Source organism: Carcharodon carcharias, chromosome 13, assembly GCF_017639515.1.
Source record: "Carcharodon carcharias isolate sCarCar2 chromosome 13, sCarCar2.pri, whole genome shotgun sequence".
NCBI classification, from domain to species: Eukaryota; Metazoa; Chordata; class Chondrichthyes; order Lamniformes; family Lamnidae; genus Carcharodon; species Carcharodon carcharias.
Genome location: NC_054479.1, coordinates 55,484,366 through 55,501,337, shown reverse-complemented (window position 1 = coordinate 55,501,337; position 16,972 = coordinate 55,484,366). Strand labels below are relative to the sequence as shown.

The 16,972-nt window shown below is 43.8% G+C and overlaps 1 protein-coding gene across 1 annotated transcript; it reads right to left on the bottom strand.

Annotated features, from left to right (window-relative positions):
* Nucleotides 1-10,568: 10,568 nt before the first annotated feature.
* LOC121285960 (immunoglobulin lambda-1 light chain-like) lies at nt 10,569-15,135 on the bottom strand. The gene is made up of 3 exons (XM_041202948.1): nt 15,022-15,135; nt 14,554-14,883; nt 10,569-11,116 (listed from the first exon to the last, which is right to left on the bottom strand). Exons 1-3 carry the CDS (start codon nt 15,068-15,070, stop codon nt 10,794-10,796), a joined length of 702 nt encoding a protein of 233 aa, XP_041058882.1. The 5' UTR covers nt 15,071-15,135; the 3' UTR covers nt 10,569-10,793.
* Between the last annotated feature and the right edge of the window lie 1,837 nt (nt 15,136-16,972).

The window sequence follows — 16,972 nt, the reverse complement described above, 5'->3', positions numbered from 1 at the left end:
GTTCCTCTCCAAGTTATACACCACCCTGACTTGGAAATGTGTTCCCATTCTTTCATCATCACGGGTTCAAAATCCTGGAACTCCCTACCTGACAGCACTATTGGGCACCTACACCACATGAACAGCCTCAGTTCAAGAAGGCCACTCACTACCACCTTCATGAGGATAATTAGGGATTGGCAGTGAATGTTACCCTTGCCACCAATGCTCACATTCATTGAATGAAACAAAAACTCCAGGAAGCTTCATGCTCCCTGGATAATGGTGTGTTCAGGAAGGGCATCCCGTTGTTTAAATTTGTCCTCAGCGTTTCTGAGCTTGAGATGTAGCCGGAATCACTGCAGGGCATACAGGAAGCTAAAACTTTCTTGCCACATGCTTTCCTGGAGATTGTCATCCCACAGCGCAAGAGAATACAAGATGACAGGAGTTAGGTGGCCGTCTGGCAGCACAGACATCACCGGGCAGTGAGGCACTGGTAAACTGGCTTTTAGCACCAAATACTGGTAAGGATGACCACCTTGAAGGAGTGCAGTCCAGAGCATATCTACGGCCCCAAGGCACAAATGACTGTGCAGGAGGGTACAGAAAAATGTTGAAATGGAAGGGACATAAGCAATTTAATGGTCAGCTGGATAGATGAGTTCCTGCAACTGCTGACATGTGCCCGTAACAGTGCTAGGGCAAACGACAACACCGAGGGGGGACAAAGCACTTTAAGCAGGAAATGGAATGGCCAAAGTCATAGACAGTGTGGGAATGAATGGCAAAGTGAAGAAAATGCTCGAGGTCTAGCAATCAGAGCTTTGGAAGCTGGAGGGGAAGGGAGAAGTTAAACAAGCTGGACTTCCAAGGTAGTAATCCCTGGATCGCTGGATAAAGCAGGCTAACAAGTGGCTGGATAAATGGTGCAGGGAGAAGGGCTTTAGATTCCTGGGTCATTGGGAAAAGTTCTGGAGCGGGAAGGAACTGCTCAAGGTGCAACGCTTTTACCTCACCTGAGTTGCAACTAATTAGAACTGAAGGAGAGAGAGAGAGAGGCAGAAACAAGCTGGAGGGGGGAATGTGACAGCAACAGCACTTGAGTCAAAAATAGTTCAGAAATTGGAGAGATCAGACAATGCGAAGAAGCCTAACATGGGTTTGGAGGCAACCCTCTTGGTTCGGCAATTGCACCTTTAATTGTCCTTTATCATGTTCCATAATTACTTTAAACCTAACTGTATAATGATCACTTATACCCAGATATAATCCCACTGTAACACACTCCACTTGTCATATTTATCCCCAGAACTAGATTCAGCACAGGCACAGATTCCTTTCTCCTTGGGCTAGAAACATATTGACCATGTATTCTTTAAAAGATAAAAACAAAAAACTGCAGATGCTGGAAATCCAAAACAAAAACAGAATTACCTGGAAAAACTCAGTAGGTCTGGCAGCATCGGTGGAGAAGAAAAGAGTTGACATTTCGAGTCCTCATGACCCTTCAACAGAACTGATTGAATGTTAGAAGAGGGGTGAAATGTCAGCTGGTTTAATGTGGGTGGTGGGGGGGGGGGGGCTGGTGGGGGGAAGAGAAGTGGGGGGGTGGTGTGATTGTAGGGACAAGCAAGCAGTGATAGGAGCAGATGAACAAAAGATGTCACAGACAATGGAACAAAGAAGTGTTGAATGTGGTGATATTATCTAAACGAATGTGCCAATTAAGAATGGATGGCAGGGCACTCAAGTTACAACTGTAGTGGGGGTGGGGTGGAAAGACTAGCCCGGCATACAAGATTTAAAAATAATGGAAATAGGTGGGAAAAGAAAAATCTATATAAATTATTGGAAAAAACAAAAGGAAGGGGGAAGAAAAGGAAAGGGAGTGGGAATGGAGGAGGGAGGTCAAGATCTAAAGTTGTTGAATTCAATATTCAGTCCAGAAGGCTGTAAAGTACCTAGTCGGAAGATGAGGTGCTGTTCCTTCAATTTGCATTGGGCTTCACTGGAACAATGCAGCAAGCCAAGGACAGACATGTGGGCAAGAGAGCGGGGTGGAGTGTTAAAATGGCAAGCAATGGGGAGGTTTGGGTCTTTCTTGCAGACAGACCACAGGTGTTCTGCAAAGCGGTCACCCAGTTTACGTTTGGTCTCTCCAAAGTAGAGGACACTGCATTGGAAGCGACGAATGAAGTAGACTAAGTTGGGGGAAATGCAAGTGAAATGCTGCTTCACTTGAAAGGAGTGCTTCAGCCCTTGGACAGTGAGGAGAGAGGAAGTGAAGGGGCAGGTGTTGCATCTTTTGGGTGGGCATGGGTAGGTGCCATAGGTAGGGGTTGAGGAGTAGGGGGTGATGGAGGAGTGGACCAGGGTATCCCGGAGGGAACGAGCCCTATGGAATGCCGCCGGGGGGGGTGGGTGGGGGGGTGAGGGGAAGATATGTTTGGTGGTGGCATCATGCTGGAGTTGGCGGAAATGGCGGAGGATGATCCTTTGAATGTGGAGGCTGGTGGGGTGATAAGTGAGGACAAGGGGGACCCTATCATGTTTCTGGGAGGGAGGAGAAGGCATGAGGGCAGATGTGTGGGAGATGGGCCAGACATGGTTGAGGGCCCTGTCAACGACCGTCGGTGGAAAACCTCGGTTAAGGAAGAAGGAGGGCATGTCAGAGGAACTGTTTTTGAAGGTAGCATCGTCAGAACAGATGCGACGGAGGTGAAGGAACTAAGAGAATGGAATGGAGTCCTTACAGGAAGCGGGGTGTGAGGAGCTGTAGTCGAGGTAGCTGTGGGAGTCGGTAGGCTTGTAATGGATATTGGTGGACAGTCTATCACCAGAAATTGAGACAGAGAGGTCAAGGAAGGGAAGGGAAGTGTCAGAGATGGACCATGTGAAAATGTTGGAGGGGTGGAAATTGGAAGCAAAATTAATACATTTTTCCAAGTCCCAACGAGAGCATGAAGCAGCACCAAAGTAATCATCGATGTACCGGAGAAAGAGTTGTGGGAGGGGGCCGGAGTAGGACAGGAACAAGGAATGTTCCACATACCCCATAAAGAGACAGGCAAAGCTGGGGCCCATGCGGTTACCCATAGCCACACCTTTTATTTGGAGGAAGTGAGAGGAGTTAAAGGAGAAATTGTTCAGTGTGAGAACAAGTTCAGCCAGATGGAGGAGAGTAGTGGTGGATGGGGATTGTTCAGGCCTCTGTCCTAACAAGAAGCTAAGGGCCCTCAGACCATCCTGGTAGGGGATGGAGCAGTAGAGGGATTGGACGTCCATGGTGAAGTGGAAGCAGTTGGGGCCAGGGAACTGGAAATTGTTGATGTGACATAAGGTGTCAGAGGAATCATGGATGTAGGTGGGAAGGGACTGGATAAGGGGAGAGAGAAGGGAGTCAAGAGGTTGACCTCTACCTCGCGGAGGCTGAGCGTCAACTCGCAGACACTTCCTCCTACCTCTCCCTGGAACATGACCCCACCACTGAACATCAAGCCATTGTTTCCAGGACTGTCACTGACCTCATCTCCTCTGGAGATCTTCCTCCCACAGCTTCCAACCTGATAGTCACCCAACATCAGACGGCCCGCTTCTACCTCCTACCCAAAATCCACAAACAGAACTGTCCCGGTAGACCGATCGTGTCAGCCTGTTCCTGCCCCATGGAACTCATTTCTCGTTATCTTGACTCCCTTCTCTCTCCCCTTGTCCAGCCCCTTCCCACCTACATATGTGATTCCTCTGACACCTTACGTCACATCAACAATTTCCAGTTCCCTGGCCCCAACTGCTTCCTCTTCACCATGGACGTCCAATCCCTCTACACCTCCATCCCCCACCAGGATGGTCTGAGGGCCCTTAGCTTCTCCCTTGAACAGAGGCCCGAACAATCCCCATCCACCACTACTCTCCTCCATCTGGCTGAACTTGTTCTCACACTGAACAATTTCTCCTTTAACTTCTCTCACTTCCTCCAAATAAAAGGTGTGGCTATGGGTACCCGCATGGGCCCCAGCTATGCCTGCCTCTTTATGGGGTATGTGGAACATTCCTTGTACCAGTCCTACTCTGGCCCCCTCCCACAACTCTTTCTCTGGTACATCGATGATTACTTTGGTGCTGCTTCATGCTCTTGTTGGGACTTGGAAAAATGTATTAATTTTGCTTCCAATCTCCATCCCGCCATCATTTTCACGTGATCCATCTCTGACACTTCCCTTCCCTTCCTTGACCTCTCTGTCTCAATTTCTGGTGATAGACTGTCCACCAAAACCCATTACAAGCCTACCAACTCCCACAGCTACCTCGACTACAGCTCCTCACACCCCGCTTCCTGTAAGGACTCCATGCCATTCTCTCAGTTCCTTCACATCCGTCGCATCTGTTCTGATGATGCTACCTTCAAAAACAGTTCCTCTGACATGTCCTCCTTCTTCCTTAACCGAGGTTTTCCACCCATGGTCGTTGACAGGGCCCTCAACCGTGTCCAGCCCATCTCCCGTGCATCTGCCTTCACGCCTTCTCCTCCCTCCCAGAAACATGATAGGGTCCCCCTTGTCCTCACTTATCACCCCACCAGCCTCTGCATTCAAAGGATCATCCTCCGCCATTTCCGCCAACTCCAGCATGATGCCACCACCAAACACATCTTTTCCTCACCCCCCAGCGGCATTCCATAGGGATCGATCACTCTGGGATACCCTGGTCCACTCCTCCATCACCCCCTACTCCTCAACTCCTACCTATGGCACCTCCCCATGCCCATGCAAAAGATGCAACACCTGCCCCTTCACTTCCTTTCTCCTCACCGTCCAAGGGCCCAAACACTCCTTTCAAGTGAAGCAGCATTTCACTTGCATTTCCCCCAACTTAGTCTACTGCAATCGTTGCTCCCCATGTGGTCTCCTCTACATTGGAGAGACCAAACATAAACTGGGCGACTGCTTTGCAGAACACCTGTGGTCTGTCTGCAAGAAAGACCCAAACCTCCCCGTTGCTTGCCATTTTAACACTCCACCCTGCTCTCTTGCCCACATGTCTGTCCTTGGCTTGCTGCATTGTTCCAGTGAAGCCCAACGCAAACTGGAGGAACAGCACCTCATCTTCCGACTAGGTACTTTACAGCCTTCTGGACTGAATATTGAATTCAACAACTTTCGATCTTGATCTCCCTTCTCCATCCCCACCCCCTTTCTGTTTCTTCCCCCTTCCTTTTGTTTTTTCCAATAATTTATATAGATTTTTCTTTTCCCACCTATTTCCATTATTTTTAAATCTTGTATGCCGGGCTAGTCTTTCCACCCCACCCCCACTAGTGCTGTACCTTGAGTGCTCTGCCATCCATTCTTAATTAGCACATTAATTTAGATAATATCACCACCTTCAACACTTCTTTGTTCCATTGTCTGTGAAATCTTTTGATTATCTGCTCCTATCACTGCTTGCTTGTCCCTACAACCACACCCCCCCAACTTCTCCTCCCCCCCGCCCCCCCCCCCCCCCCCCCCCCCCCCCCACACACACCTTAAACCAGCTTATATTTCACCCCTCTCCTTGGATTCACTTAGTTCTGTTGAAGGGTCATGAGGACTCGAAACGTCAACTCTTTTCTTCTCCGCCGATGCTGCCAGACCTGCTGAATTTTTTCAGGTAATTCTGTTTTTGTTTTTTATTCTTTAAAAGAGTTATCCATTTATTGTCACTCCTGCGCCCGGCACTTTCCTCGCAGCCTTGCAAATTTACCCCTTTCAAGTAAACATGCAAGTCACTTTTGAAAATTACCAATGAAGCTGCTTTCCCTCACCACCGCTGCCCCCCGCACCCCCCCTCCCCCACACCCCCCCCCCCCCCACCCCCCCCCCCCCCCCCCCCCACCCCCCACCCCACCTCCCCCACGTCCCGCCTTCTCCCCGGCCGCCTTTTCAGGCAATCCATTCCATATCATGACAGCTGGCAGTTTTTAATTCCCCTATGGTTTTTAACTAATTACAATAAATCTATGTCCTTTGGTACTGATCCTCCTGTCAGTGGCAGTAGTTTCCGTTATTTACCCTATCAAATCCTCTCAGAGTTTTGAACGCTCTGGCAAATCTTCCCTTAATCTCTTCTGCTCCAAGAAGAACAATCCCAGTATTTGTCCACATAATTGAATCCCTCATCCCCAGTACCATCCCCAAATCTCCTGTACACCCTGTATAAGTCCTTGATGCCCTCCCTAAAGTGTGGTCCAGAATTTAACATAGGGTTCAGCACAGCTTTTCTGCTTTTGTACTCCATTGTCCTATTTATTACAGCCTTATCAACTTCTCCAGCCATCTTCAGAGATTTGTACATGCGAACACTCAGTTTCTCTGTTCTTGCACCCACGTAATATTGTAGCATTTAACTCATATTGCTTCCCTTCCTTCGCCCTTTTAAAATACATCATATCGCTTCGCACTTCTCTGCATTATCCGCTCATCAAGACCCCCTTATGTCTGTTGCTGCCCTCTTCACTGTTTATTACATTTACACGCTTTGTTTCAGCTGCAGTCATGTATGCCTGGTAGTCGAAATGAGCAGTGGTCCTAACAGCCACAGTGTCACTGTATAATTGTTTCCAGTCTGGAAAAATAAGCAACCATTCACCACTGCCCTCTGTATCTGTCTCTTGGCGAATTTCGTATCTACGTTGAAACTGTGCTTTTAAACTTGTGGGCTTAAATTTTGCTCACAAGTCTAATATGTGACAATTATCAAACGAATTTTTGAAGCCTTATTGCATAACATCAACATCATTACCCTCGGTCTGATCAGGATAAATACTTCACAATGATGAGAAAATAACATTGCACGAAATACATGTAATTTTCTACTGAGGTTAATCTGAATAAAGAACACTAAATGGAAACAGACTTTGTAATTAGTATGAAAATGAATGAAAAAGCACGATGCCTTCCTGGACTGGTTTCAGTAAGAAGTGTCAGTGAAAATTCAATTACGTTCAGTCGGAGCTGCTGCTCATGACACTTGCTTCGTTGTTACGGGTGAGTGATCGAGGACAAAATGAATCGGACTGTTCTGACAGGCAAAACCGGGAATTGGAGCTATCTGGAAACTCACAGCGGAGGCAGTCATATTTTGGTCCCGCATTTATGCCACCAGGTGACTAAATAAAGATTACACGATGTCTTCTTTCAATTATTGTCAGAAACACACGGTTGCGTTGATCACTTCCTTTCCTATGTTTCTGACATAAATGATTTGAATTCGGGAATTGAAAGTATAGTTTTAACATTTGCGGATGACACCGAACTGTGGGCCTCGTTAATATTGAGAAGACTACGACAAAATACATGAAGGCCTTAATAAACTTGCAGAATGGGCCTGTAAAAGACGACTGAATTTCCATGTAAATAAACGTGAGGTGGTCCATTTTGGTAGGAGAAATAAAGGGGCCACATGGCCCTTGGAAAATAAGAGTTTGGTTTGGGGAAAGGGACCAAGGGACTGAGGGGTACATATTCATATAGGAACATAGGAACAAAGGAAGTAGGAGCAGGAGTAGGCCATTCGGCCCCTTGAGCCTGCTCCGCCATTTTCCCGCACTATCCCCATATCCTTTGATGTATTTAAGAACTAGAAATCTATCCACCTCTGTCTTGGACATACTCAGTAACTGAGCATCCACACCACTCTGGGGTGGATAATTCCAAAGATTCACCACCCTCTGAGTGAAGAAGTTCCTCCTCATCTCGGTCGTAAATGGTCTCCCTCTTATTCTGAGTGTGTCCCTTGGTTCCAGACCTCACAGCCAGGGGAATCACCCACCCTGTCGGACCCTGTGAGAATTCTGTTATGTTTCAATGAGGTAATCTCACATTCTTCTAAATTCTAACGGATACAGGCCCAGTCTCCTCAATATCTCCTTATAGGACAAACCCATTATCCCAAGAATCCGTCTGGTGAACCTTCGTTACACTCTTTATGGCAAGTATCCCCTTCCCAGACCATTAAAAGTAGCAATACAAATAAGCAAGTGGTGAAAATTCTAACTATTCACTGAGGTCCATTTTAGAAGAATATAATTGAAAATCAGGAAAGCTAAGTTAAACATGTGCAGAATCTTGCTTCGATCACATTTTCGAGAATCGAGCACAGTTCTGGTCTCCATATATCCAAGAGGATATAGAGGCGCTGGAGAATATGTAGAAATGATTTACTATAATGACACTGCCACTGAGGGGTTGCAACTATCGGGGAAGATTGAACATACGAACATAAAATTAGGAGCAGGAGTAGGCCACTCGGCCCCTCGAGCCTGCTCCGCCTTTCAATAAGATCATGACTGATCTGACTGTAACCTCGACCCCACTTTCCTGCCAACCCTCGATAACCTTTCACCCCATTGTTAATCAAGGGCCTATCTGGCTCTGCCTTAAAATATGTAAAGACTCTGCTTCCACTGCTTTTTAAGGAAGAGAGTTCCAAAGACTCACAACCATCAGAGAGAAAAAAACCCTCCTCAACTGTCTTAAATTAGCGACCCTTTTTTTGAAACAGTGACACCTAGTTCTAGATTCTCCCACAAGAGAAAACATCCTCTCCACATTCACCTTATCAAGACCCTTCAGGATCTTAATGGCTTCAATCAAGTCGTCTTTACTCTTCTAAACTCCAGTGGATACAAGCCTAACCTGTCCAACCTTTTCTCTTAAGACAACCCGCCCATTCCTGGTAGTGGCAGTAAACCTTCTCTGAACTGCTTCTAACACATTTACATGTTTCCTTAAATAAGGAGACCAGTACTGTACACTGTACTCCAGATGTGGTCTCACCAATGTCCTGTACAACTGGAGTGTAACCTCCGTACTTTTGTAATCAATTCCCCTCACAATAAATAACATTTTATTAGCTTTCCTAATTACCTGCTGTACCTGCATACTAGATTTTTTTGATTCATGCACTAGGTCACTGATTCTCAGAGCTCAGCAATCTTTCACCATTTAGATAAGATGATTTTTTCATTCTTCTTGTGAAAATGAACAATTTTACATTTAGCCGCATTATACTCCATTTGCCAGGTCTTTGCCCACTCACTTAACCTATTTATTTCCCTTTGTAGCCTCCTTATGTTCTCTTCACAATTCACTTTCCTACCCATCTTTGTGTCATCAGCAAATTTAGCAACCATCCCTTCAGTTCCTTCATCCAAATCATTTATATAAATTGTAAAAAAGCTAGGGCCCCAGCACTGATCCCTGCGGCACACCACTCACTCATCACATCCTGCCAACCAGAAAAAGATCAATTTATGCCAACTATCTGCTTCCTGTTAGCTAACCAATCTTCTATCCATGCCAATATCTTATCCCCTATACCATTGGCTTCTATTTTCCACAATAATCTTTGATGTGGTGCTTATCAAATGCCTTCTGGAAACCTAAGTGCAGTTCATCCACCGGTTCCCCTTTATCAACAACACACGTGACTCCTTCAAATAACTCCAATAAATTGGTTAAACATGGTTTTACCTTTCACAAAGCCATGTTGACTTTGCCCGATTGCCCTGAATTTTTCCTAGTGCCCTGATATAATATCTTTAATAATAGCTTCTAACATTTTCCCTATGACAGATGTTAGGCTAACTGGCCTGTAGTTTCCTACTTTCTGTCTCCCTCTCTTTTTGAATAAAGGAGTTACATTTGCTCTTTTCCAATCTAATGGAACATTCCCTGAATCTAGGGAATTTTAGAAAATTAAAACCAATGTATCAACTATCTCACTAGCCACTTCTTCCAAGACCTTAGGGTGAAGTCCATCCGGATCTGAGGATTTTTCAGCCCGCAGCCCAAACAATTTGTTCAATACTACTCCCCTGGTGATTTTAATTTTTCCGAGTGCCTCCCTCCCTTCCATTTCCTGATTTACAGCTGTCTGTTCGGGTGACCTAGTATGGCGCTGTTTAATACCGTATCTTCAAAGAAGACGGCTACACTTGTAGGGAATACATGGTGGTCACCAATAAATCCAATAAAGAATTCAGGAAATAACTTATTTGTCCAGTGAGCGGTTAGAAATGTTGAACTTGTTAGCAAATGGAATTACCCAGCTCGGCAGAATTACTTGCTTCTGTGCTGTAAATTCAGTATAATTCCAAGAGTTAAATTTTGTTTTGAAATAAATAAATTAAATTTCACCCATTGGGTGGTAGGTGCCTGGAATCGTTGCCTGTATTGGTGGTTGAGGCAGGAATCCTCAAATCATTTAAAAGGTACCTGGGTCTGCATCCGAAGTGCTGCAAGGCTACGGGTGCTGGAAGGTGGGATGAGAATGGACGGCTAGTTCTTTTGAGCCAGCGCAAACACGATGGGCTGAATGGCCGCTTTCTGTACCGTAACCTGTCTATGGTTCGATGGTTTCTATGTTATTTATTTCCCGATATGTTAGTTACCTATCGTGCGTATATAACTGTTCTGATTTCACTGCGTCTATGGAATCTGTAGATTGTCACAAAAAATAAAATGTCACTGTTTAGTCAAGCTTATAAAGTTGCTATGGATTTGGTGCGGATGAACTCGATAGAAAAGATTAACTGCTCCTGATATAATACAGGAATAAATTTATTACACTGCGGTATTTGTAATGTTACATTGAAGCTCAGTTCATGGTGAACACGCGGTAAGATTGAGTCCTTGGGATCCAAAGTGAACATCTGCTGTGATTTGAAATGTTCCTCTTAAAATCAAACATGTAATATCTAAGGACGGACTCTTTTTTAAAAGCATTTTAACTAACAGTATAACAAGTCAATGCAAATGAATCTTGAATCAGATACAACTGGATCTCGCAATGCTTGTTTGAAGAGGGGTGGCCTGAGTCTCGTGTTTAACCAGACAGGAGTAAAGCTCGTGTGAGTTCCAGTCTGAGGCTGACAGAGTCAGATAGCTGCTCACACTGAACGTGTTGTCCGCCTCCTGCTGGATCCGACTGGTCTCAACCCCATTGCCTCTGACACTGCCATCTACAGTCCATTCAACCTCCACAGCTCCCGGCTTAAAACCGCTCACCAAACACACCAGGGTCGCCGTGTTCTTCGCCGTGATTTGATCCGATGAAGGCGGGAGGACGGAGACCGAGGGAGGCTGTGGATCTGGAAAGTAGAAACAAATGTAAGACTGAGCGTAGGATCACTCATCGTCAGATGAGTTGAAAGTCCGGGTCTTGCCAATTTGGTTTTTTAACATTCAGTTGTTGAAGAAAACGGTTTGGCAATAATTTACAATGGAGGCTGAACAGTGTTATTAAACACGTATAGGACTCGTATTTCCCAAAAAGTAAAAATATAAATTGAGAAAATAGCTGTAAGGAACTAATTAAAAGTAAAATATTTTCTTCACAATCATTTTCACGTTTAATGGTGTTTAATTCAAATAACAATACTTTGAACAATGTCCAAAACAAGCCGTGAAAGGTAAGCGCTGTGAAATCAATGCTCCCACTGTGGTATTTCTCAGGACCTGCTATCATTTCGAGGCGCAGTAAAGTAATAAATAATCAGCTCTACAGATTCTATCAAGTGTATTTGCTAATTGATCCATTAGTAACATTCCGAGGGGGCACATCGGATCTCCTCTAATTTCGTTAGCGTATCGACGAAGCAGTTTAGTCAATTTATACGGTTTCCCTAGAGCACCAGCCAAGCTTCCACAATTAGGTCGGAAACTACCTTTCGATTTCAAGAGTCGTTAATTGTGGATTAAAGCTATTAACACACGCAGATGTTGAATTTGATGAGACTCAATTAGTCACAACAAAAGAAGAATCGCCTGATTCAAGATGTTACCAAATTCAGAATGCATCTAAGCTAGGTCCTATCATAGATTTATACACATTAGAACACACAACGAGGCCATTTGGCTTGTATAAATGTTAGCTCTTCTCTATCGTCTGCATCAATGTATTATAGTCTATTTAGCACTGATTTACCATTAGTTATGGAATTATATATAACAAAGGAACAAATAATGTATGGTGATTTGAGCGAAGATCCTTCGGGAAGAGAATCGTGTATTCGGATCGTGATATTAAGTGGTATAAAGAGACAAGCGTCCTTCTCTCAGAGCTCATGTCGTCATTCTTTGACATCGGTTGCATTTTAGAATTAGTATTATAGGAAGATCATGATATTATTCCCAAAAATATGACCCTGTTTAATTAATTACCGGCCTAGAACCGCTGCTTTTGTGAGCAATTTTCGCAACATTCTTTGGTTCAAGTTGTAAATCATTAACAGATATTTTATGGTCTGACTTATTATTGTCTTGGTTGGACCGCTTGAATCGCCCTAGTTACAAGTTCTTTGTCCTGACTGAATTTGACTAAGCCGCAAGAACTTGAAAACGCTACCCGAACAAGATTTCATGCTCAGGATATGGTGATCAGCACCTTCTCCAGTGTCAGTCTTTAAAGCAGTTTCCAACAAAGGTAAGTAATCCTGTGGTAAACTATTTGCTTAAATTTATCCAAAAACAACTACGATAATAATTCGCGTCATATCATAAATTAACCATCCTATGATACAAATTCTAAAATAGAACCGATGTCAATGAAGCCAAACTGCCACAGCCATAACCTCTAAAAGAAGGGCGCTTGTCTCTTTATATCGCTACCTGCACCAACATGGATTACATCCTCTAGGAGCCGACGATCAAGCATTGAAATAATAGTAAAATAGATTTAGCATAATTTAAAGCACACAAAAGCCGAATCATATACTCTTTAAATGGTACAAAGAGATGAGTGTCTTCTGTCCTGTGGAAGTAGTTACTTTTGTACTATAATATCACATTCATTCATGGTCACCACCAACAGATATTCAGGAACGATAATTTTCGCAGCCTCCGTCTTCAAGGCAAACTGCCAACGCGATCCAGTTGACACCAAGTACGACGTTGGTTACAATAGCACCATCACCAATATGTACTTGTCAAAATGCAAGGAACAATTTGTTCGAAACCCAGAAGCTTGATTACTAACCCTGCAACTTGATGGGCCCCCGTTACATTATAACATAGACGCTAAAATTACAAGAACTTTATGGAAGTGACACACATATAATGCAACGGGGGCCCATCAAGTTGCAGGGTTCGTTGCCCAGTACTGAGGCACTGCAAAGAGCAGAAATGCTTGAAATTGCTGCACTCATCATCAGAGCTCAGTTCAGATGGACTGGGCATGTACGACTGATGATAAATTCCCTAAGGTGCCAAGTGTGCACGACTTGGACACCGCCTGTGAGGTAGGCTGAAATTAAAAGTCAAAGATTCTTTGAAATCCAATCTCAGGAAATGTGGCATGTCCACCACAGACTGGGAGAAAATGTACAAGAAAGAACTACCCGGTGAGCAATGATCTCAAGTAGCGACATTGCTTCTTTCCAACAGGAAAGAATACAGGCAGCCAAGGAGAAAAGGCAAGCTAGAAAAGACCAGGCAGGGAGCAAAATCAGATTCATCCCTGCCCGCAATGTGGAAAGCCATGGGCTCCACAGACGTGTTTGGAACACACAATTAGATGGCTCTACGCACACAAGAAACAGCCATTTTCGATTATGAAGGGAAACCGACCACGATGGCACAATCGATATAATTACTGGTTAGTAATGCTGCAAGGGTATGATTACTACAAAAATCGTGGGTTAATGTGAATTAAAGGGCTGCGAATCTTGTACTGTACTGGACGCCTATGCTTAATTTAGAGACTAACTGACAATAGTTGCAGCTTATTTTACTTCCATGGATGAGCGACACTCTGCCGGAGTAAATACCCCACCCCACCCACCTTTGCAGAACCGGTTCGATTTTCGTCCCACAAATTCTTTTGGGATTTTGCACTTTATATTTGAAACCCTGTCTAACGATTGTCAGTATTGGAGGTATCGACGCCGGAGTAAGCCAATCCAAACCAACAGCCTGACACCCTTCTCTTTGTTGACGTTTCGAGTCCTCATGACCCTTCGACAGAACTGTCGAAGGGTCATGAGGACTCGAAACGTCAACTCTTTTCTTCTCCGCCGATGCTGCCAGACCTGCTGAGTTTTTCCAGGTAATTCTGTTTTTGTTTTGTATTTCCAGCATCCGCAGTTTTTTGTTTTTTTGGTTTTTTCGCTTCTCTTTGTGTTTGGATTGTTCTTTAATGCTGGCTGATGCTGATTAGCACGCTCTTTGCTATTGCGTTTTAAGTAAACCTACCCAATGTTCCAAACAGCATAGTTTTCATAAGTTTTCAGCTTTCAGTATTGAAGTTCACACAGACTCGAAATGTTAACTCTGTTTTTCGCTCCACAGATGCTGCTGAATTTTTCTAGCATTTTCTGTTTTTGTTTCGGATTTCCAGCACCCGCAGTATTTTTGCTTTTATATTAGTATCGTTTTCAAGTTCCCTTTCGGCTAAATAATTCGGCGAACATTTTGGAATTAGAACGGAATGGGCATATTTGGACAAAAAAGCTTTTACGCCTGACATTGGAAGAAGAATCGAAACCGGATAATTGAAAATCACAATATATATCGCAAATAATTTACTTACTGCCCAGATTCAGCTTGGTTCCTTTACCAAAGATATTAGGTATAAAACAGTAATAATCAGCGGCATCCTCAGCTTGTACTTTTGTGATGGTTAGATGCATCTTGTTGCTCGATGAGTCCACAGACCCCATGAATCGATCGGGGATACCCGAAGCTTTACCGCTATACTCACTCCAAATAAGCACGGGGGCTCTGCCGGGTTTCTGCCAGTACCAGCTCGTGTAGTAGCTGCTAATGCTGTCTCCGGACATGGTACAGGTGATCTTGACATTTTCCCCCGGGGAGGTTGAGATGGATGTTGGTTGTGTCAGGACAACATCCGCGATGGTACCTGGAAAATTAACAAGGGTTTTTATTCACGCACACTCGTTGCAACTTCGAGAACTGATTACAATTCGGAATCATCCCACCCAAGTAAGCAATAAGAAAGTGCAACATTGGAAGCAGAGTTGACTAGTCATGTACTTACTGCGGAGACACAGCACCAGTACAGCGAGAACTCCAACCCACGCAGTCATTGTGCAAATCTCGCCGAAGATCAGAAATAAAATGGTTCCTGACTGCCAGCTGCCTCGGCTCCTTCTGAACCTCACTTTAAGAAGTGTCGGGACATTACAATCAACGTTTATGCAAATATACTCCACGTCACACCAGAATGTTGGCTTTGTCAGCAATGCCTACCCCAGCCAATTTTCCAATCTGTGAAAGTAGGACATTAGAAGATTGAAATAGGACATCAGAATAGAAGAAAAGGAGCTAAATAAACGCTGAGCTAAATCAGCCATTAGTTGTTAGGTAAATGAAACAGAAAATGTCGTAAATACTATTTTGACAAAAGTTCATTGATCTGGAATGTTAACTCTGTTTCTCCTTCCATATATACTGCCTGACCTGCTGAGTAGGTCCTGCATTTCTGCGTTGATCTCAGATTTCCAGCACCCGCAGTATTTTGTTTTTGTATTAGTAGGTGACGCTCATTTCAATGCTTCAGTGGCCTGAGGGTTGTCAGGAAGAGAAAGGTTGAGGGAAATAATGAGTTCTACAGTTCCAAGATCAGTACAAAAATGAACTGAAATGGGGGACTATGGAATAGATTTTGATTTTTAACACAACGGGGGTTCATGGACGCAAATGATGGGTTGTGTTCAGCAAGTAGGAGAACAAGGTTGGAAATTCCCGAGAAGCATTTCTATCCCTATTAATATGACAAAGTTTTCTAAGGGCCGAGGAAGAGAGAGCGAGGTTAGGAACAGGATTAGGCCATTCCGCCCCTCTAATTCCGCTCTTCAAATCGAACATCTGTATCTCAATTCGGCCTCGTTAGGTGGATGTGAGGCCTGAGTGAAAGAGCAGACTGCAGGCTTTATGTTGTATTCGGTCGAGGAGTAAGAATGAGGGACCCGAATTGCTTCTTGATATTTAAAATGGCATAGAATTTCACTGCGATTGTGGAATTTATGGAACGTTGCTATGCATTTTAAGGGTCACAAGGAGTGTTTATTCTAAATCTAATGAATTTATATATTGTCTGCGAGGCGTTGACATTGACACCGCTAAATGAGAAATCAGGATTCTTCCCAGGTGACACCACTAAATTAAAAATGAAACAATTTGTATCTGTTTATTGAATCCCAGAGACCTGTAGGAAAGTTACTTGAACAGTATTGCGGGAAATATGGCGGCAGATTTCGCATTTATTACATATGTAATGAAATCGCGATCCTGTTCTTCTTGTGCTACATGCACCGTGCCGAGAGGAAACATCCCCTCCTCTCCCTTTGTTCAAAGCCTCTTCCCTTTCATTGTTTCCCATTATTAACTCCCCAGTCTCATCCTCTAAGAAGTCAAAGTTTACTTTAGCTACTCTCTGCGTTTTTATATATTTGTAGAAACACTTACTGCCTGTTCTTGAATTTCTCGCAAGATTAGTCCCGTAATCTATTTTAACTTTTTTTATTTGTCTTTGTTGGTTTCTGAAAACATTTCCTAATCTTCGCAACATTGTATACCTTTACGTTCAATTTGATAAATCCTTACCTTACGATATGTTAGTCACCGACTGTCCGTCCTCAGTGTAGTGTTTTTTTTAATGAAATAAATTTTTGTTAAGGATTATAAAATGTTTCCTTGCCATTGCTTATGTGCCATCTTACCCTTTTAAACTAATTTCTCAATCCACTTCAGCCAAGTCTGTTTTCATGGTTTCTGTTTTTATGCAGTTACTGCCTTTATTTAAGTTCAAGACAGTTTTACACCCATGTTTCTATCCCCAAATTGAGTGTGAATTTCTATCATGTGACGGCCACTCTTCCATACATGCTCCTTTACTCCAAGATCATTAATTAATTAATTAATTAATTAGGTCTCATTACCCATCACTAGCTCTAAAACAGCCTGCTCCTTCGTTCATTCCACAATGC